At 41.0% G+C, this 21,784-nt stretch overlaps 2 protein-coding genes across 6 annotated transcripts; both read right to left on the reverse strand.

Annotated features, from left to right (window-relative positions):
* Nucleotides 1–1,403: 1,403 nt before the first annotated feature.
* On the reverse strand, nt 1,404–21,516 carry cpne1 (copine I). Of its 4 annotated transcripts, none has more exons than XM_076268056.1 (16): nt 21,426–21,516; nt 10,154–10,285; nt 9,737–9,916; nt 9,313–9,387; nt 8,802–8,873; nt 8,413–8,496; nt 8,139–8,228; nt 7,506–7,604; nt 7,217–7,303; nt 7,011–7,070; nt 5,095–5,228; nt 4,889–4,943; nt 4,508–4,559; nt 4,233–4,366; nt 3,102–3,338; nt 1,404–2,855 (listed from the first exon to the last, which is right to left on the reverse strand). In XM_076268056.1, exons 2-16 carry the CDS (start codon nt 10,283–10,285, stop codon nt 2,742–2,744), a joined length of 1,605 nt encoding a protein of 534 aa, XP_076124171.1. In that variant the 5' UTR covers nt 21,426–21,516; the 3' UTR covers nt 1,404–2,741. The 4 variants fall into 4 exon arrangements, with proteins under 4 accessions (XP_076124171.1, XP_076124172.1, XP_076124170.1 ...); XM_076268057.1 differs by lacking the exon at nt 21,426–21,516 and adding an exon at nt 18,731–18,816; XM_076268055.1 differs by lacking the exon at nt 21,426–21,516 and adding an exon at nt 10,886–10,994.
* rbm12 (RNA binding motif protein 12) lies at nt 14,012–21,512 on the reverse strand. Of its 2 annotated transcripts, none has more exons than XM_076268053.1 (2): nt 21,426–21,512; nt 14,012–17,568 (listed from the first exon to the last, which is right to left on the reverse strand). In XM_076268053.1, the coding sequence occupies exon 2, from the start codon at nt 17,544–17,546 to the stop codon at nt 14,892–14,894; it is 2,655 nt and encodes an 884-aa protein (XP_076124168.1). In that variant the 5' UTR covers nt 17,547–17,568; nt 21,426–21,512; the 3' UTR covers nt 14,012–14,891. The 2 variants fall into 2 exon arrangements, with proteins under 2 accessions (XP_076124168.1, XP_076124167.1); XM_076268052.1 differs by lacking the exon at nt 21,426–21,512 and adding an exon at nt 18,731–18,815.
* Nucleotides 21,517–21,784: the final 268 nt, after the last annotated feature.

Consider the following 21,784-nt stretch of genomic DNA (forward strand, 5'->3'; position numbering starts at 1 on the left):
GTCCACATTGCGGTCAGATAGACAACGTGTGTAGTGATGGATGAGATTGATGTCACTCAGTCTTTTCACTGAGTTATGTGGTGTATGTTCACAGATATATTAGAAACAGATGTAGGCTACATAGGTCTTGCTATGAAAACAAACTGTTAGCTAATACTTTTGGGACAATGTAAGACCTTAATCACTGCATATCTTTATAATACTCAGACATATAGAAAGCATGCAGGCCTAAAACAGCAAGAATATTAACATGAAATACAACTAAGAAAACAAGGTTCATTGGGCAATTAACTATTAATAAATTTATCTCTCACTAAAATATTGGTTTGTGGTAAAAGACAAACAGATGGTAAGAACACCTTGAAACAGTAGAATAGTTAGGCCTAAGCTATGCGTCCAACATTATCAGTCACAAAATTGCTATATTGCCATTTCTTAATAGTAGCTATAACTGATTTGGCACCATCTGATGTGGAAATCTAAACATAATGTATATAATGACACTTCACATACCTCAATGGACATCTGTATGGAGAGGATACAAACTGTGCATGAGGGACTGAAGAGAACATGGGAGAGGAGCAAAATGCATTAGTGCCCTCTACTGGCCTATACAGAATACTACAGAAGGCCCCTGTCACAGAATACAGGCGATTGGAGGGGAAGATCCAGGAGGCGGATCCTGAAATAAGGCTAGAGGTCGTGGTCATGCAGCTGTGCTAGAGCCTTTGTCGTGGTCATCTTTGTGCTCTGATCATAATATAGGTCTCCAAGATATTTAACATCAAATTACACTCTGTTTTCTAGTCTACTATCCACAACACATTTGATATTTCATACTTTCAACAGCAGTAAATAACCCCAAACCATCAGTGTCAAATAACGCCATGGCTTCTACATTATATTCAACTCACCCACTGTGTATGGATAACTCTGAGCTGTCCACACCAATGTAGGCCTGGTGCAGAAAGATGACTGGGCATTGTTTTGTGTTGACTTACAAAACATTTAGCAAAATGCAATTGAACTGAAACCTAACCTGAAATCGAAACCAGCAGAAGATACTACTAAGACTAAGGAAGAGGAACTTTAAGAAACTAGTCACCATGACAACTCATATTTTTCCCTCATCTGCATTCATCTGGTGTCTGAGATTAATTGAATTTATTTTACTAGCTTTCTGTTGTTATCTCATTACATCAGCTCCTCAGTAGCCTATTTATACACTCCCAACTTTTTACAGCAAAGTAGGTACCTTGTATGATACATCTGTAACAACTGCAGCTTTGTGAACTTATAATACCAACTCCCAGCAATACCGACACAGCAGAGAAAGCACTCTGTGGAATAACAAAACAAAATTGAATGGTTATTGATAACAGTGATAAAGAGAGACAGATAGATTAGAATATATTGTGTATTTATTGTTACTGTTTGTATGAAAAATAGGGGGGGGGGGGTACAATATGTCTTGCAATATTTTGCAGTGCAATCCATGAATGGCTACAGCAACAATTCTATAATTCATAATTTCAGCATTGCATAAGGTTCCCTTTCTAGCACAAAGTAGGCTACTTCAAATAACACTGGTCTATGACCACACTCAGTCACACCAGTATGGCCCCATGAAACCCTTCATCTGGCACAACATAGAATATGTGAGATTGCATTTTACTACCAGCAAGGGGAAAATGCTGTATTGGGAATTGTAGCAGAGGCTTCTGCTGGTAAAAACTACAACCACCTCACAGTGTTTCTCAATAATGGAGAAAAAGTATTGCATAGTATACCAGTCATGTTAAGTGCAGCTAAGTTTCTCAAAAACTTATATTTTGGAATTGTATATAACTGTGTCAATGAAAATATTATTCTTCAGGACAAAACATTTTCATACCAATTAGCCCAACTAGACATATGACATACAAATGATATACATCCATGAAAGACATTACTCCTATTTCTGCAATTCAGTCATAGGAAAAACATAGGTCCCTAAACCAATAGACAAATAAACCAATATTATTTCCTAATTTCCTAATCAAATACCAGACAATTATTTTGATTCAACATTCCAGTTCTACCTTCAATTTAGGCATATTTTGATACCATCATACTGGTAAAGAAATAAACAATCATAACTAATAACACAAACAGTTAACATTTAGGTGCACCATATATAAGGCATTGGCAATTATATTATTATATTGGTACTAAATCACTACTTGGCACAAAGCAGCATTTGATAGATATGCATATTGTAATGACTCAGCCAGCATATTCAAACGTGATTGTATAGATAAAGTGAAGATAAGGGATTGTGTATGCATGTATGGCACTGGGCTTTAAGGCAAACCTTTCAGTCTACATTCACAGTCTACATTTCTGTCTAAACTGTGAAGATCCTGAAGATTGTGAAGAATGATAGCATAGCATTTGGTTCCAAAACCAGATCATAAAATAAAATCTGATGTGAGAATACTAAGTGACAAAAGCTTCTGACAGCATCTGGATATCTGCAAGAACAAGCAATCAGCATACATCAATTATGATAAAAAAATGTTTTTAAAAAAATATGAGACAAAAATGATTATGCATTGGTTTCTAAAGTGGTGTATGTATAACAGAGGCACAAAGTTTGTTGACAAAAAAAAAAACTGTGGTCTTCATCCCTGCTGCTCTGCGGCGAGAGGCACTTGTATCCTGTAAAGGCCAAGCTCCTCTCCAGCACTGAGAGTCCCGCTCTACTTGGTAGCGGCAGGAGGTTTGACTGGAGAGAGCTTCCTCATCTTGAAGTAGGACACGAGCTGAGTGGGAACCTCGGCCAGGACAGACTGGGCCAGGGCCTCCTTAGGAGCCTGGAGGAGGTGGAACACATCAGCAGGGATTTTAGTGTCTTTGTGTCTAATGTCTTTCCAAATTCAGTTTTCATAAGCAATATGTATGACTGTCAAGATCAGTTGAACACAGGGACCTTTCATTATTACAGGCCCTGCCCAAACTTCATCTAGTAACTACATGTGATTAAATTAAATATTCGTCCATGTTACAACAAAAATGCTCATCATTGTGGAGTATTTGGGATTGAGGGTTAAAATTCGTACACTGGTGAACTGTCTGAAGGGCACAAACTGCACAATGTCTCTGGCCACGGGCTCTCCCGTCAGAGACTTGAGGACGCCATTGTCGCCGTCCAGGAACTCCATTGCCTTGAAGTCGGCCTCGCCCACACCGATGATGATGATGGACATGGGCAGCTTGGAGCTGTTCACGATGGCCTGCCGGGTTTGGTCCAGGTCGGTGATCTCACCGTCCGTGATGATCAGCAGCACAAAGTATTGCTAACAGAGCAGATGAGAAAGAGAAAGAGAAAAAGAGAGAGAGAGAGAGAAACATGTGAAGGGAGATTTGTGTTTTATTCTGCTTTTGAAATGCCCTTAGTGACTAACCTCACTAGAGGTCATTACATTACTCAACAGTTCTCATCCGTCCTCATTCATGACTAGCCAGTATGTAATCCACTTATTGTTGTTGAGGATGAACAGTCCAGCATCCTCCCCTGTGTGGCAAGTCAAATGAGGTGGAACTGCTGGCGTGAACAGGAGAGTGGATAGCTCAGCACAGAGACATGCACAGGAAGCTGCTGTACGTCCGGCCGGCCTCTGCAGCACTCAGCCCAGCTTCCTCTACTGAACTGCACTGCATCAGCTACCGCAGGATGGGCTATGATGGCAGGGACATTCCCAGATTAGGTTTTAATGGCCTACATCTGTGAGACTGCTCACTAGTGCCCTCTGGTGGTCGTTTAGCTGCATCACCGTATCCATCGAAATGTGCAGTAGGGCCACGTTTGCAGCAGTGTCATCAAAGTCAAATTACAGACTCCTGGAGGGGTGTGCTATTCAGCAAGATTTGTGATATGATAACCGTAAAAAAGCCAGAAATTCACTCCAATTCAGCAAACAGAATCGTTTGCAGATTGCCTCATTGCTCGCCAAGATTGTTTACAATTTAAAACAAAAAATGAAACGTTTACACAAACATTACACAAAAATATTCATACCACTAAACTGGCTTCATAGTGCACCTCCCCTGTTGTTCCTGACATAATACACAGTTCCTCTGTGTTGAAGTGAGAGCGATCATAGGTCAGGTGAGGAACCATGCGACAGTAAGAGGACTGTCAGAAGGTAGGCAGACAAGGCTTCCACTAGTGAGCTTGGCTTGGGACTGACCGATGCATTTGGCTGCTGGGCGGCTGAGGCAGCGATGTTTGCCACGTGGTTGATGTTGGGAGAGAAGTTAGTCGGGCCGTAGAGTCGAACTTGCGGCAGAGCCACGCGGTACGCATTCACGATTCCCTCCACTCCTGCAAAGCAAACCAAGCGACAAACACACAAAACATACATGCACAAATCAGTGCTGGTCAAAGTACCCTATGGTGAACATCAACAGACAGCAGAATGAACAAATAGGTCTTTACTGTATCTACTGTTCATGATTGACTGACCTTGGCAATAGGGATTGCTGGGATTGAAGTTCAGTGCAAACTCATGGGAGACCTGCAGTAAATTAATTTCATTACATTCTGTACAAACAGTTCACCTGATGACATAACTTCCAGACTATCAAGAGCGCAGTTTGGTAAAACGGAAAATATTTCTATATGTTTCTGTGCATTCTACGCACAATGTTTCTGCCATAGGTTTTGCCTGTTTCTGTTAGAAAAAAAACAAGATACATAGAATGCATCCCACTGCGGGGATTGAAGTTCAGCACAAACTCATGTGAGACCAGCAGTAAATAATTGCTTTCATTACAGTCGGTGTAAACAGTTCACCTGATAGCCTTGTTCTTTGCTATCAACTAATATTGCAATGTATATTTGTACCTGGAAATTAGGTGGAACTTGGGCACCAAATCCAAAGGCAGGGAAAAGTTTATCACTAAAAGTACAAAAAAAACAGTCACTGAAATTAAATGCAGCTTTAAAGTTCTGAGAATGAAAAATTCCTGTTGATACTGGTGAACCATTTTCAAGGTAACGCCCTAATACTAAAAAGGAAGGTGGGGGGTGGGGGGGGTGGGGGGGCTTACGTGTCATAATCCTGCACCACGAGACCCACGGACCAGATGGCAGACAGGTACTGGTTGAGTCCATTTGGACTCATGTAGTGAAGTGAGTCGGGAGACCGTGGGTCGCCGTTAGAGCCAGTGAAGTCAATGCCCACCTGAGGACCACACACAACCATTACTATAGTAAATGGGCAATTCCATGCAAAGGTCATCCTTACCATGGAAAAAAAAAGTTGTGCATACGCAAATAGAACTAAAATCTTCATTTAGGTCAATATTTTATTGTTTGTAACTGATCTGATTGAATTTGATGGAGAATTACACTCTTTTTACATCAGAAATATGGTGTGCAACCATACCAGAAACAACATTTCTCACATGGTAATATTATACATATTTAAAAAGTGGATAAATGGACCCAAGGTTCAAACAAATTGTGTCATTTGACAAATTACAGATTGACAAGGGAATGGTAGAGCAATGTCTATGCTCAGCTTGCCTTTAAGAGCACAACTCCTTACATTTGTAAGGCTTTTGTTTTTAAGTCAGCAAGTTCCATGGCCATGTCACATCCATAACGTTTTATAGGAAAAGTTTATGCTACACATACAGTGTTGATGTGACAATGTCCATAGTGTCTGTGCAAAGCTGATTTATATCAATGTAAAGTGTGATGACCAAATTGTGCCCCTTTCTTACTTTTAAAACCTTTAATGGTGCGTTATGGATGTGACGTTATGGATGTTACATAATTTGAATTTACAAGACTGGAGACTTTATTATACCTCAAAGTCGATAAAACGTCTGTTCTGGTGGCATGTCAGTTTCAACGCATTTCACCTTAGTGTTTACAATTGACATTTCAAAGATTATTAGGTTGATCAAAACCACAGGGAGGCCTTGCCTAACCATTAGCAAAACAAACATAATATTAAAATACCTCCAGTGATTAGCCTAGCCATAGCCTATTTTCAAGTGGCCTAATAACGAAAACTGAGCGATTATCTTCCCGTAACTGTCATACTGTTGTTGTACAGTAACTGGATTATTGTGTTAGCTGGTAAAGATGGCTGACCTTGCAGCTGGAGTTAACATAGCAACCTCCTGTTGCAGATCTGTTCATCCTGCCGTTCACGTCTGCTTAACAGTTTAATTTTAAATGTGACACAATATGCCAGCATTTGAAGTGTCAGGTCCTCTTTAGCTAATACCCACAGAGTAACGGCAGCAATAAACTAGATGTACCGCACAGCGGTACAAAATATGACCGCCTCTCTTCTCTTCGCAAAAATAAATCACGCTTGTCAATTTGTCTCCATCTCCTACTCCTGCAACTCATGTGCATGTAAATGAGTGTGTGCATATGTGAGTTTGCTTTTGTTTATAAGAGTGTGTGTGCATGTGCGTATGCGTGCCTGTGTTCGTGTGTTTATGTGTGTGTGTGTGTGTTTGCATGTGTTTGCATGCGCACTAGGTTAATGCGGGCTCTTGAGACTAACATACCATAAATATTTTGTCATCTTGGGTGCAACGGTTCAGGTAGGGCTAGTTATTTAGGGGAGTGGCCACCAAGTTTCATGTTCCCTGGTGTTTCAGTAACCCGGGAATCACTGACCAAAAAAATGACTGTAAAAGAAAACATTTTTTTTTACCAATATGAGTCCAATTGTCACATCCATAACGGTGGAACTGCCCAAATACAGAGTGAATATACAGTCACCACCAACAACATCCACTTCACCACAATCACCACCATCACTGCCCTCCTCATGATGATTACGCTATTTATGTTGGCAGGACAACTAGAGTGAGAAGTCAAGTTTATGTTTATCAGACAATTCCCAGGGAATCAAATCCAAGAACCTACAACTGACAAATGACAACAAGGGGCCTATATTGCATGGGGCATGAGGGCAGCAGTTTCACTGATCCCTTACCGTGAAATTGATCTGGCATCCTCCCATGATGTAATCCAGGAAGGAATACTCCATGTCCAGCTGAATTGGGATATAGAAATAAAATGACTAAGAACACTGGTATTCTAAGAAACAATCTGCATGGCATCTCAAAAGAGGCTACCGCATACCGTGTGTGTGTGTGTGTGTGTGTGTGTGTGTGTGTGTGTGTGTGTGTGTGTACATACCTTACAGGTTTTAACACACACCACACCCGAATTCTTGTAGCTCTTTTTCTTCTTCTGCTTCTCTGGGTGAATGCAGTCAAACTCCACCTGAGAAAAGGGACATGAGAGTGGCCAGGTGAACATCTCACAAAGCAGAACTAAGAAGTCAGTTATCAAAACAGAACTGCTTTCAGACCAACAATGAATAAGCAGATATATAATATAAACTAATATAAGATTCAAGATAAGGGTGTAATAGACTAACACATATAGAAAGAAGGTGAAAGACAAAAAGGATTCCCTGTCTCACCGGTGAGCCATGGTCTGCTTTCAGAAGATCTTCTACATTAGTTTCAAAAATGCCAATAAGATCATGCGAGCCATCACTATCATAGTCAGAGCAATGGACCTGGTGAAAAGGGAAGGGAAGGACAGAAGAGAAGAAAAGAAAGGAAAGGAGAAGTTGGTGAAAGAAGAATATAAAGGCTGGTCCTGCTCACCGCGTGGTCTTTAACCTCCAAGAGCTGTGCGGTAGTGCAGGTAAACTCTCCTATCATATCTGAACTGGTGTCTTCATCCTTATCATAACAAGTCACCTGCCAGCCACACAAACACACTGGTCATTCCTAAAGCTCCTACAGTGGAGTTTTCCCCTTTCACACTTTCACCCCCACAAAGCACACACAGACTTTATTCTTCCCTTTTTTCACACCAAAACATGAACAACATTAATGTAATGCACATCCATATTCACCAAACGAAATGTTACTGAACTACAACAGAAGGTACGGAACATGGACAAGTCACGGGTATGCAATACAGGGTCTACTTTAACTTCCCGGGTGGCTGATGGTTTGAACTGTGTCCACATTTCAAAATAGTCACCGTGAAACTGACTGAGTATGGTAATGTGAACAGGCTGATATTTGTTTCACACTCCTACCTTGATGGGCTTGTTTAAGTCTCCATTGCAGAATGTGTGGAGAGACACATTGAATTTCTTCCAGGAGGGATTCAAATTGTTTTTGACAACCTTGAAAGAAAAAGATTAGCAAATTACAGTCATGGGAAAACATGAGGAAGGATGACACTGTGTGCACAAATATATAGTCTATGACGGTGTACAGGACAGATAGCTAGATGCTAATAGAGAGTACAGAAATAAATCTGGAAGAAGAAGTGTTGCTCTTGTGAAATGGATACTTTCACATACGTACTTCTGTTCTGTGGACCAGTTGCCACTTGCCGTCATCCTCTTTTTTGAAAAACTCCAAAAACGGATCTGATTTCCCAAACAGGTCCTGCAAATAAGGATTGTACAAGACAATATTCACTGCTAAGAGCAAAGGGCACTGTTGTCACATAACAGCCTTGGATCCACAAATGAACAAAAAGGGTCACAACACTAAAGCAGGACTGTCGGTTCTCAATATTTCATGAGAAATTCAACACTTTCACAGTCCCACACAACATTAGACTCTCACAACCTATGGCACTGCATGTCAACTTCAGACTAGGAGTTTCTTCTACGTAAGAGTAGAAACTCAATCTTTCTCCAAGGCATCCATCATATTACTAACACTGGGATAAAGCGGGTCAGTCCTACCTTTTTGTCCAAGCCTTTGGCCTCCATCTCTAGGACAATGGCTCTGTTGTCTTTGATCTCCTCAGCAGTGATCTGCAAACACACAGAAACATGAGGATATGGCAGATGAGATAAGTAAGTAAGGGCTCTCTCACTCTCTCCTTGGGAAGCATCTCCCTGTGCTATGCCCTACCAACGTTATTCATGAATGTAAATGCATAATAACAAGTTCCAATGCAGGTGCCTTATGATGAACAATGAGCCTGCTTTTCACATCCAAATGTGATTTAACCCATGATTTTGCTATGACAGATGAGCAGAACTTTCTAGTGCTGACTTGTTTTACAACAAGAATCATCATTCCATATACCACTTCATTTGCTTAACGGTGCTAGAGCCCTTTATCAGACGTCCACTATATCAAAGGTCATGAAACAGGCATTTGACTGCCAGGCAGCAGTAGAAATATGCCAAGCAAAGACTCCTTAGTACTCGAATTCTCTAGAAAGCCCGAGAATATTTGAATACTAACAGTGATGGTGCCTTTCCCTGCAGGCTTCCCTTTCTTCAGCTCCAGGGGTCTGGTGATCTTCTTACTGGACACAATCTGTAAGACACATTCACCAGCAACATTACCAGAAGAATCATCACTAAGATCTTGTAGTTTCACATCCTGCTGAAAAGAGCAATTTCTCTAATCAGTCTACCCAATGGCCAATAAGTCATTATTTAAAAAAACTTCTCAAGCAGCAGAGGTAATTCAAATATGTTGATGAGTTTAACTTGGTGCTGCTCGGTGAGTTTCATGTTACTGTTACAGTGACTAGACTTCATGATTTATAAACATCTGACGAAATAGGTGTGTAGATTTCATGTAATGGCAAGTCACCCCAACATTCCTCTGTAAAAAAAAAAAAAAAAAAAAAAAAAAAATAATAATAAAAAAAAACCCTCACCTGACCCAAAGTGCATTCAAACCCTCCGAGGTAGTCATCATCTGACAGGTCCACGCTTTTATTGTCTATGTCATATACACCCAACTTCAGCTTCTGAACTTTCTCAAAGTGGTAATCAAGCCGTAGTTTTTTGGAGAACTCTGGATCCTGACAATTCTTCACACGTTCTGTTCGGTCCACCTGCAGTGATATAATGGATGCAATCCCAATGACTGACCAGCGGCCTCAAATATTTTAGGAAACACTTGACACCACTAACACATAAGACTAAGTTTGATGCACTAGAGTAATGTCAGAATTTTACATCAAGAATGTGTGTGTGTGTGTGTGTGTGTGTGTGTGTGTGTGTTTCAAATGTATTACAATAACTGCACACCTATACCATTAAGAAACTTATATATTAAAAAAAATACCAACCTCTGTCCATGAGTCACTTCCAGTACTTTGCAGTAAAACGCACAGTGGGTCAGATTTCGATCCAACATCTTTGTCAATAAGATTATTGCAGGATATGGAGAGCTCAACTTTTGATACACACTGGGTTGCCATCTGAAAAAAAGGAAGGGTAAATACATTTAATATATATTATATTTCTTTAGAGGAACAAGAAACCCCCTTTGTGGACAGAAATTGTCCATTAACAACGGTCATGTGTAACAGGATATTCAAAAATAACCCGACAGGCTGCTTGATAGGTGTAGCGGTCGAGAAGTGCAGAAGATTCACAGACAAGGCAAACTATGCAAGCTGATACCATGCATGCCAATAGGCCATCCATAAATGTATGCAACATGTAGGCTACTTAAGGCTAAAAGCCTACTACATGGATGCACTGCTCTGAACATCCGTTTCGTTTTCAACAACCAACACATCCAAACACATGTATCCGATTTGAAACACATAATATAGCTATAATAACTTCGGAAGTACACCGAACAAGTGGAGCCTTCTAAGATGTTTGACTTTTGTAACTAAAAATGCGAACTGAAACTCGTGAAAATCCTGCCAGTGCATTACGGATGTCAGGAGCACAGCTAACGTTAACGTTATTCAGAAAACGAATGTCGCTCTTATTTTCTAACATACACAACGTAGACTAACCATAGACCAATCAGAGTCGGCTATACAAGATCACAAACGATACTGTACCTTTCAGTTTGAACAGAATTGTTAAGATATTCTTGGCACAGTCAACATCAGAGACAGAACAGCAAATGCAACAGCAGAGGGTGTGGCAGGCTGTCCCCTGACAAGTCACTGCATCACGATTGGCTCAACAGCCCATATCCTCCAACAGCCTGCATGAAAGCATTTTCATTGGACAAGAGAATATGCCAATCAGCAGGCAGGCTCGAGTAGCGCAGGAAGTGGTTTCCAAACCTCCGTGCGAGTGTGCGTATGAGTCATTCAGCGGTTAACAGGCGTGTAGGCTTAAGTGCGAAATATAATGAACGAAACCAATTCGCTTTTATAAAGTCCTGGAAACTACAGTGTTAGTTTTTCTACACAGCAGGTTAGCTCTAAACCTTTTCGTTTAAAAGGCAAATTTGCCTTTTTGCCTTGTGCTTGTGGAACCCCGAAACTTCAAGCATCCACTAACCCCCCTTGCCATGGAGTCGAGGTCAATGCAACACTCAGACTTGTCATATATCCAGCAAAGTTTAATATTCTGACAAACCCTTAATGCCGTGTGCTAGATCCAACAACCAGACAAACTAAAAAAAAAATAGTTGCTAGCCCGTTATGCCAAATGAACACAAAAGCACAACAAATGCCAGACAAGTGAGCACTGAAGCCATGGTTTATTAGTTAACTACCACCTCACTCTGGTTCCTCTTTTTCGTAAAACAGCATGTCATTAATCACTGACAGTGAAATTACATGATGGGCTACTTTAAATGTACAGCTGTTCATGGGGCTAGATCCATGATTTAGAGGGAAAATACAAATATGCAGTGGATCAGACTGTGAAGAGCAGGGTCGAAAAACAAAAAGGGCACTGCTCATGACATGAGGCCCACCACCTCACACAAAAGCTACAATGTATCAAGTAGGGTATGCTTAAATAATTTTAATCCTTAATTATCACCGTTTTATTAGGCAATTCAGATCCAGAATTATAAGCCCTCTGATGAAACAAAAAGTGAACAGAAATGCCTTAAAGTGTTAACTTTCTGCAAACAAACATGTTTAGCTGAAAATAATGCAACCTGACTATTCTGGCATGACATGAAAGGAAGGGTGTTGTCATTTGTTGTGTCTGTGTGTCTCCATCAGTAGTGCATAACTTACACTACTGGTCAAATTTACTTTCAGACAATGTAGAGGGTCACCATATCTCAGTCCTCTATACATGATTATTTGGATACCACTGGTGGACTCAGGGGGAGCACCCCTCCTGGTGCTCCCGCAACTTTTCAACCATGGGGGCACTAGGACCCCCTGCTCCCCTTCGGAGTCCACCAGTGAGGAGATATACATACTACACATCTTCCCATCAAATGTGATCTATTTTTTGTGCTGGTACCACTTCAAACAGCGCAAGGCGGCACTTGCAGATTTTTACCAAAAAGTAAGTTTAATGAACAAAACCTTTTATTAAAGTGTCTAAAATTAAGAAGGAAAAACAGAACTGTGCATCACAGTTTTAGATGATTTTGATGAGTCACTTTCTTCTCCATCACCATCAGACTGATGCACAGTTCTTATGTATCTCAACAAGACAGTTTTTCACATTGTTACATTCCACATATTAGCATGTATTTTCCTTTTTCCTAAAAGGAAAATACCAAATACCAAAGTGAGGTATTGAACACCTGCTTTGCTGGAAAATATATATAAAGAAATCTTAAATGGTGCTATTTATAGCATCACTTGAAATCATATTAGGCCAAAAAATTTATTAGTGACCTTTTTGTAACATAAATTGCACCACAAAGTTTACAGCTTTCATGGGAAAAGGCATCATCTAAACTCATCACAGGGAATCAAATTGAGAATAAAATGTGATTCCTCCCTAAGTGAAACCCTTTAAAAGCTTAAAGTAATTTGCACAGCTCTCCTAACCTGTTTAGTTTGTTTCGGAAATGTTCCATGGTATATTTGGAAAACACAAACTGTGACCAGCAATATAGCATATAGCAGAGGAATGCGACAATCTGCAAATTATGATAACTAAAGTTACTTACCTTTAGCGTGAACCAAAAGTGTGATTTTCAGTGCTATATCTCTCTGGGGCTGAATACTCTGAGCAGTTATTCAATCCACCAGTTTAAATGAGCACAATCAGCATATCCTTCATCAAAACCAAAGCAACAGAAGCATGTTCAAGTATCCTCTATGATTACATAGCCACACACTGAAAAACCTAGACCTGGTCCCACCAGTGCAATGCTTGCCTCTCAAGCCAGAGGAGACATTTCTCCTGTTTGCAGTAACAATCACAGCCATATTCAGCCAATACATTTGTGTGGGTGCATGCATTCTGTCAGGATACTGATCATGTTCCTGGGGTCAGTCTCAACTGAGTCATCAAATAAAATGAAGATGTAAGGGTGGGATTAAGTTGCTACTGTTTGATTTTCACTGCTCATCCAAAGTCATTGAGCTCAAGGTAGGGCATTTGCTGTGCACTTCAAGCAAAGGCTTCCACCAATCTTCTGATCTGTAATTGTACCTCATAATCTCTTAGGATCATTTGATTAATTCCTCAAACAGTAGACTGCACAACATGCAAAATATTACATTTCCAATCTACTCAGAACTCACGACTATTTCACCACTTCACCCTATTGACAAAGATATGAGCAATGCCTATTCTGCAATCCTGTCTTTGCAAGGAAACCCACTAAAAGGTTTGTTAAAAAAAAAGCCACTGTGTGCCTTTTAAAATGTAGTTGTATTTCAACTTCATAAAAGGGCACTAAAAGTACAGCCTATATAAGTTTTTCAGACATAGTACAGCTGATGTGACCTACATTTTTTTTATTATTATTATGTGTGTACTCTTAATGTGCATGTCATCTCTGAACAAACTTAATTTTGTTCATTCATTCATTCTAAGCACTTTGCTTCTACTCACCGCAATAGATCAACATTGTAAGGAGAGAGCTCAGACTGAGTAACAACTGGTCAAGCTATAGGTAACAAAGCTTCATCTTCATACCTTGTTTGGTGTATGAAAGCAGGGAAATGCTCAGCAGCTCTTTATTTTTCTTCTTTTCGGAAACCATAAAGAGAGCAATGAAACACAGCAAAGGAGAGGCATACAGTACCTTCAGATGCATCATTTCAGGAATGTCATTTTATTGACAAAATAAGTAGACTGAACAGTATGTACACAACTGCAACACAAAGCTGGAACTAAAAAGTCAAAAAATAAAAAGGAATCAAACAATTAAACTGGGTTCGAGAGCACTAAAAAAAATGACATTCCAACTATAGTCTACATCGTAGCAGAAAACAGCGGACTTGAAAGAAAACATATCGCCATAAGGAAAAAAGCCATCATATACACAACGCATCACATTGCCATATCAGAACTCTTGCAGGGACAGGAAAAGAAAGTTGGTGCATTCATAGAGACAGCATTTCTTTTGAGTCCTCGGACATTAGCACGCAATCCCACAAAAGCAAACACTGCAGCACACACTTGCGTTAGTTGATTGTAGAGAAACATGAACCAAATAGAGCAATGCGTAACCCAATGTGAGCTCTGTGCACACGCAAATCATGGCAGCATTTGATGTACACCAATTTTGCAATAAACCAATCACAAAAATACAACAGTGAAGACATCAGAAAAGTGATACAGCATAATTGCCAATAAAAAACACAGCACAGCATTTTACACTTGCAAAATATCAGCCTCATCCCCAGCAAAGTTCTAGACCCAGAACACTTGCACTTCACATGATTGAAGAGTAATCAGTCATCCAATGCTTGTTGCCATCATAAAAATGTTCATGTCGCGATGTGTCAGTTCATCTTGCTAAACTTAGATATTTCATTTGTTTCCTAGTCTACATGACAAGTTCATATACTTTGGTAAGGAACTAAGATGTTGTTCAGTGTTACGTAGGAAAAAAACTTCCCTTCCAATGCAGTAAAACAAATGTCATATTAATTGAAGATGCCAAATTCCCAAAATCATAGTCTATCCCAGAGTTAACTTTACTTTCCTTGCTCCAATAGGCCTCTCATTTAAATCCATGACTGCAGACATAGCCTCGTCATGGGACTCAAATGCAACCATCGCCTCGCCAGTTGGCAGGCCTTTTTCACTGAACTGAAGGCATACGGAACCCGGCAGCACTTGATAACCATAGAAAAAATCAAGTATCTCATCTACGGTAACTGTGAAGGGCATATTCTGAATCTTGACAATGGTAGGCCGAGGGTTACTGGGGCCACTGCCCCCAGACGGCCCCCTCAGATTGTCCGAGGCGGACCCAAAGGAAGGTTGAGGTCCTCCAATGGGGCCATGTCCACCTCCTCTGTTGTGGTTGCCTCCCTTCCTAGATCCATTATCGAAAGGCGGAAGGCCTCTCAGACTCTCCGGGCCTCCCACAAAACCAGGAGGTCCATTGCTACCTCCTGGTCGGAACCCTGGTGGCTCAAGAACTGGACCGGGCAAGTGAGCACCGACCAAAGGTGGCGGCACACCAAGCGTGACATCTCCCAAAGTGGCGCCAAGAGGTGGCAAGGGAGGGGGGCCAGCAAGACCATTGCCTGGGGCAGTGAAAGGAGTTACAAAAGGAGGACCGTTACTTAGGCTTCCTACACTGTTTCTGAGGAAGTTGAACTCCTCTCCACTCATGCCGGGATAAGCATGCGCCTGGGCCTGCACTTGGGCTTGGACTTGAGCCTGGGCCTGCACTTGCGCATGGACGTTACCTTGAGATTTCTGCCCTCTCCTGGACTGAGGCGGTGGGTTTCTTTCTATTTCCTTCATTTGGTCAAATGTGACCAAATGAACAAAGGCATCTCTGCCATTAAGCTTTTGTCTATGTAATCTTTCTGCTTTAAGTGCTTCTTCTTCAGACTTAAACTGCACTATTGCTTGGCCGAGGCCATTGCCGTTACTGTCAACTAGAACTTTTAAGGTATCCTCAAACAACTGGATTCCATTCAAGAAGAGACGCACATCCTTCTTGGACACATTGTATGGGATATTTGAGATGTGGGCACAATTTCTTGGGTTTTTTCCTCCTTCTGTGGAACTACCTTTCTGATCACCTTGGGAACCCTGCATCCTTTTGCGAATGGCATCAATCTTTTCAAACATAGCCTTCTTAGTGATGGGATGGACCTGTATGAACCGACTACCCATGTACTGCATATGGCACCCAAGGGCAGCTTTGTAGTCCATCTCATTTCTGAACTCTACAAAACCCTCCCCTGTTGCTCTCCCGTTAGGTCCATAAGCAATGTAAATGCTATCTTCAACAATGTCCAGGTTTTTGAAAAATTCAAATATCTGTTTGTTTTCAGCTTCGTATGGAAGCCCTTTCAGATACACACAAAATTCTTGCTTATGTGGAGACCTGGACCTCGCACGTTCACGTCCTGAAGGAGATGCAGAACTCGAACTTCCACGTCGATGGCGGTCCTGGTCTGCATTATGACCAGGTTTGGATTGGTTTTGGCCAAGGATTCCACTGCCACACTCTCGCCACTGCCTCTCAGATGCTGGGGTTATCTCCACATATCTTTGACCTAGCATTGCTGCACCTCTTTTTATTGCCTCAAAAGCATCCTGGGGTGCAAAGAATTTAACTAGTGCTCGACCGCTGCTCCTGCCCATGTTATCTCTAATAAGACGAACGTTTTCGACAGCCAATCCATGGAAGAATTCTCTGACTTCTAACTCGTTTGCATTAAAGGGAAGGCCTTGCAGGTGGACGTAAAAATCATCAGGGTTGGTAATCGATGGCTTCAAGTGAGCCTGCAGATTAAGGGGGTTAAGGTTCATTGGGTTGAGGAACATGTGATTAGGGCTTCCCAGAGACAAATGCGGTCCGGATGTAGCGAGGCCAGGTCCGACTGGGGGAGGGACACCGGGGTTAAAAGGAGGCATTGCAGACAGGTGGGGCATGTGAGACATTGGAGGTACAGGTGGCACTGCAGTCAAAGGGGAAACTGTTGGCACGGAGGGATGGGATGATACAGGCGGTGGACCTGGCAAGGGTGGCATAGAAGGCATGGGTGGTATGGATTGCATGCTGGGCAAGGGTGGTATGGGTGGTGGTACAGAGTTTAGGGAAGACATGGCAGTTGTCATGGTTGAACCCATCGTGATGCTGCTGCTACTGAAGTTATTGTTGAAACTGGGCATGTTACCCATGCTAGTGGTGGCAAAGGTGGAAATGTTTTTGTTGCTAATTGGCTCATGTGCAGAAGTAGCTGTGGTGGCAGTCGCTGATGTATTACTGAAACCTTGAGCAGTAGTGGGCATGCTACCTCTACCACTTCCACCAGAGGTGGCAGGGGGGCCTGGTCTGTTACCGTTTCCTGCTGCTCCCTCTACACTGCCAGCTTCAAACCGCCTGCGGCTAAGCTCAATCATGTTCTGCATTTCTGTCTTGCTACTCAGTAACAGTGATACCTTTGAACCTTTGATGGACCCCCCTGTTCGCATCATACCAAGCCTGGCATCTTCGTCTGTGGCGAAAACGATAAATGCTTCACCATGTTCACCCCCTACAATATGCACCCCACCATCCGGGATGGTCAATCCAGAGAAGAAATGGCGAATGTCCATGGTCCCTGCCACAATGGGGAGACCCTGCAAGCGGATGACCACAGCCATGCTGAGGCGTTACAACACACACCTGCAGGTGAAAGAAGGCATCGGCTGTCAGACTAGGATAAAAGGAGAGTAAAAATTCCACACACAGACACATGTGGGCACAGACACACACAGACACACACACACACACACAAGCAGTCAACAAACCATCAACAAATCCAGTAAGACGCATGGTTAGGTCCCAATGAACCAAATAACATTTAAATACTTTGCTGACATTTAAACACTGAAATTTCTGCAATTTAGGCACCGTGTCATATTGAAAACAAAACATTAAACAATGATTAACAGCAATCAAGCATCATTTAATATCTCACATGCTTTTCCCTCTCAATTCTCAAAAATGCATCCAAACTTGAAGAATCTGTGTGTCAACTGATATTCTCTTACCCTTAATAAATCTTTAAAAACACATTATAGCTCATGAAGAGCTTTGCCAAGTAGGCTAATCAAACAATAGCCTATAGTCTGAAAATCCTACTGAAATTGTCTTTAAATACCCTCATCTTGTTAGATTAACATTGGTAAAAGCTGCGTAGCCTACTAATTTAAAAAAAACATTCATCATCTAAAGGTAGTAGGCTTCACATCTCACTACAGCCAGCAACATAGGCTACAATTTTTTTCTCCTTCTTTTGAGCTCTAGCCCAGTTTAAAACATGTTGGAAGCCCTGGGCTCAATTGTTCTGGACCCATTACATTTAAATTGGCATTGTGCTGACAAGCACGTACCAAAATCCCTGTTATATTATCATTTTCAAATTTTAATCTGGCTAGAGATTTCCTGATAATTAATTTGACACATTAAAAAAACAAAAACAAATGGACAGTGTGCTTTAATTCAAGCCAAAATTGTAGAGGAGCACATGCCTTCTTCAGAGCAGTATTGGCCAAGTGTAATCGGACAGGCAAGGGACAAATTACACAGAGGAAGCAAATCAAACGTCATTGTCAGCTGTTACTAAGCCCAGATGGAGCAGCCTCTTCACAAAGCAAATGCAAATACAACAACATGCACTTCACTGAAGCTTGGTTTAAGTTTAAAGCTCGTTTCACAGAGCATTCAAACTTGAGGAATACCAGACTCCTTCAAGCAGCCTACAAGTTGCACAGGTCTGGCCAAAACCACTCTGAATAGGTGAATTTCTCTTCATTTGGAAGAACTTTCCGATCACTATGCTTACCTTTTGCTAAAAGAAGCGCTTCTTTATTGGGTGTACTGGATACCCAAGCCAATCCTGACGTCAATCATTTAAAATCAACTCTAGACTGTAACAAAAGAATAAAATGAAGCAAATATATGAATTCAAACAGCAGACAAAAGTGGGATCGTCCACGTTCACCTCCAGACACACAAAAACACATACAGAGACAGTCAACACCAGCAACAGCTTATAGCAGCTTCTGTTTGCAGCGGAGAGATCATGACCATAATTCAGTTGTGTGACCCAGCACATCTTTCAATGGCAGCTTTGCCAGTAGCCAAAGAGCAGTTGAATTTAATGCACAAAATACACATACTGTTGACCAGTGTTGCACACAGAAATGCATTAGAGAAACATAAACCAACATGCTGAAAGATATTTGACTTTGAATGGCAAACCAATTCAAGTGCTTGAAAACATATTGTGGGCAAGTCTCAACATAAACAATGAACAAATCAATACAAGGCGGCCTAACCAACAGATTCCAAAATCTGTCTTCTTTCAAAGAACTGAGCCTTGACAGCTGTTCAAGACTAGTCTCATTAAGGGAGTATAAAATAGACAATAAATAAAAGTGATTGGGGTTTGAACCAAAAGAAATTTGAGCACAGTAAAAAGCCCAGTTGTCATGCAGAACTAAACCCATGTCTTATTTCCAAGATGACCTAAACTAACAGAATACCTAAATGTTTTTCTCATAACTTCTCATTGAAAATATTAAATTTTCCAAGCTCTTTAAATATTACAAAAACACTACTACAGCTTCTACTAGAGCAAATACGTATGTGCACATTTTAATTACAAATTGAAAGGTGTCATTTTGGATAAATTCAAAGTGTTGCTGAGTGACACCAAACCTCACAATATATAGCCTAATAAACAAAAGTGCAAAAAAAAAATGGTTTACGCTTTGTCAGTTTCAGACATCAATCAAAACAGTGAACCATCCTTTGTTTTGAAAACACCAGTGTCAGACAATAGTTTGGGTAATATATTCCACCTGCCAGATGAAGCCCTCTCCACAGCTTAACTCACCAACACAGGGACTCAACACTAGACCAGAAAACTACAATTTCAGCACCACCATATGAAACTTCTTTATCACATTAGGACACAAGAATAAACAAGGTGCAACAAACAAGCAAACAAAGTGTGGTTATCATCCTTGCTGGGTACATCATAAAACGAATACCCACAGAAGCATTGTGTTGCCACTAGCCTACATTATGACAACCTTGACTCCTGAATATGGACCTGGGCTAAGCTGATTTTGAACCAATACAAATGATACAAGCTAGACTTCTCAACCACCTGAGGCACAATGCTGCACATCACAATCAACCCATCCATGCAGCAGGAAGCTTTATCCATCATCATCAACAACAACAAACACAGAAAATGAAAGGAAGACTGAGAATTTCCCATTGTAAGCTCAAACTTCACATTTCTTTATACACCAATGACACATTCAATGTGACACCAGCCAATTGTTTCTCCTCAACAACCAGAATTCCACTTTTTTGGAAGAGTGACAAAACTGCCAACAGCATTCAAAATGACCTCATCTTCCTATTGCTGATTCTTTAGCAACACTGTGCAGTCAGTCACCAGAATGACTTCCCACATGCACAGTAGTTCCAAGTTATACCACACAGATCCAGTGGTATTGGATTTAAAACAGCCTCATGTTTAAGCTAAGACTGGCACCAAATGCATTTGATGGCTCTCGTTCCTTCCGTTGAAAATCTCAGGAACAAAACTTCAAGAAATGTAGCTGATGAATTTCTATTTTGCAACAACGCAACAAAGTTCATTAGACATTAGAATAACTCAGAGTGCCATCTGCAAGAAGAAACAACTCAATACGTGAGCACATTCAGGTTAGAGTGCGTTGATGCACTGCATTGAATGGACCTCCATTGTTTGGGACAACACAATCAAAACATCCTGTTTCACATCACGGCTCATGTAGCTCATCACATTGGCTGTGGAATTTAGGCACAAGCAAAAAATAAACCAAGCTGGCAGCATATATTGATTATTCAAGTTAAAGTACATTGCTTAAGGAAAGCCATGAGCTCAAGCACAATGCTAGTGATCTAGCTGGACCCTGCTACAAACGCAGTGCAAAAAACTACTAAATGTTATCTCCATAGAGATGGGTGGATATCTGCTAGACCTTCTTTCGGAACCTGCAGCAAACTTCCCTTGCATACATCTACTACCACGTATTGCCATCATACGCCCAACAAAGAGATATATAATTGGAAACATTTTAGCTTAATAACTTCTTTGCAGCCCTACCGATACCTGACGTTGGCTAGCTGCGTGAAAACGACGGTTTGCTAATATAACAAATCAGCGAATACAAAATGCAACCACGCGCCCAACACATGCGCTAATACTCAACCTGTACACAACCTCTTAATATAAAATTACTGATTGCACACACAATTGATCACCTAGCCAGCTATTCTAACATAAGGCCTGAAGTAGCTAACTAGCTGTTTAAGTAGCCAGCTAGGTTAGCTAGCTGATGAAGAAGCTTGCCACCTAATACAGCGATAGCTACTGATGCTAGGCATTTTTTCCTGGTTGCAAATCGGTGGCGCGTGTTAAAAATTAGACAGTATAATTGCCCTTCAGTAAGTTCCTGTGCTTTGCATAATCTTACCGAAATTATCTGTTAAAACAGATTTTATATTTTATAGAAGATGTCTGGCAGTTCTTCCACCGCCGTGCTTTCTTCGGTCTCAAGATGGAATCACAAAATGTCCGTCGCATTCATAGGACAGCTTTGTCGGTGACGTCACATCCATATACCCTCCCCGTCCAGTTCATGCTCCCTTCTGCTAAAAATCAAGATATTTAATAGGCTAAATACATGAAAAATAGAGGAAAATATTGGATTTGTTAGATGCTTGCGGACAGCTATGAAATATTCACATACAATTACATTAAAATAGTAAATTAAACATAAATAAAGTATGTGTGCAAAGCTGAAGTAGGCCTACTTGTAAGTGTCACTGCATT

Source organism: Alosa pseudoharengus, unplaced genomic scaffold (assembly GCF_046254945.1).
Source record: "Alosa pseudoharengus isolate Yale_2024_CS ecotype anadromous, Long Island Sound unplaced genomic scaffold, YU_APseudo_1.1 YU_APseudo_1.1_scf_5, whole genome shotgun sequence".
Lineage (NCBI taxonomy): Eukaryota > Metazoa > Chordata > Actinopteri > Clupeiformes > Clupeidae > Alosa > Alosa pseudoharengus.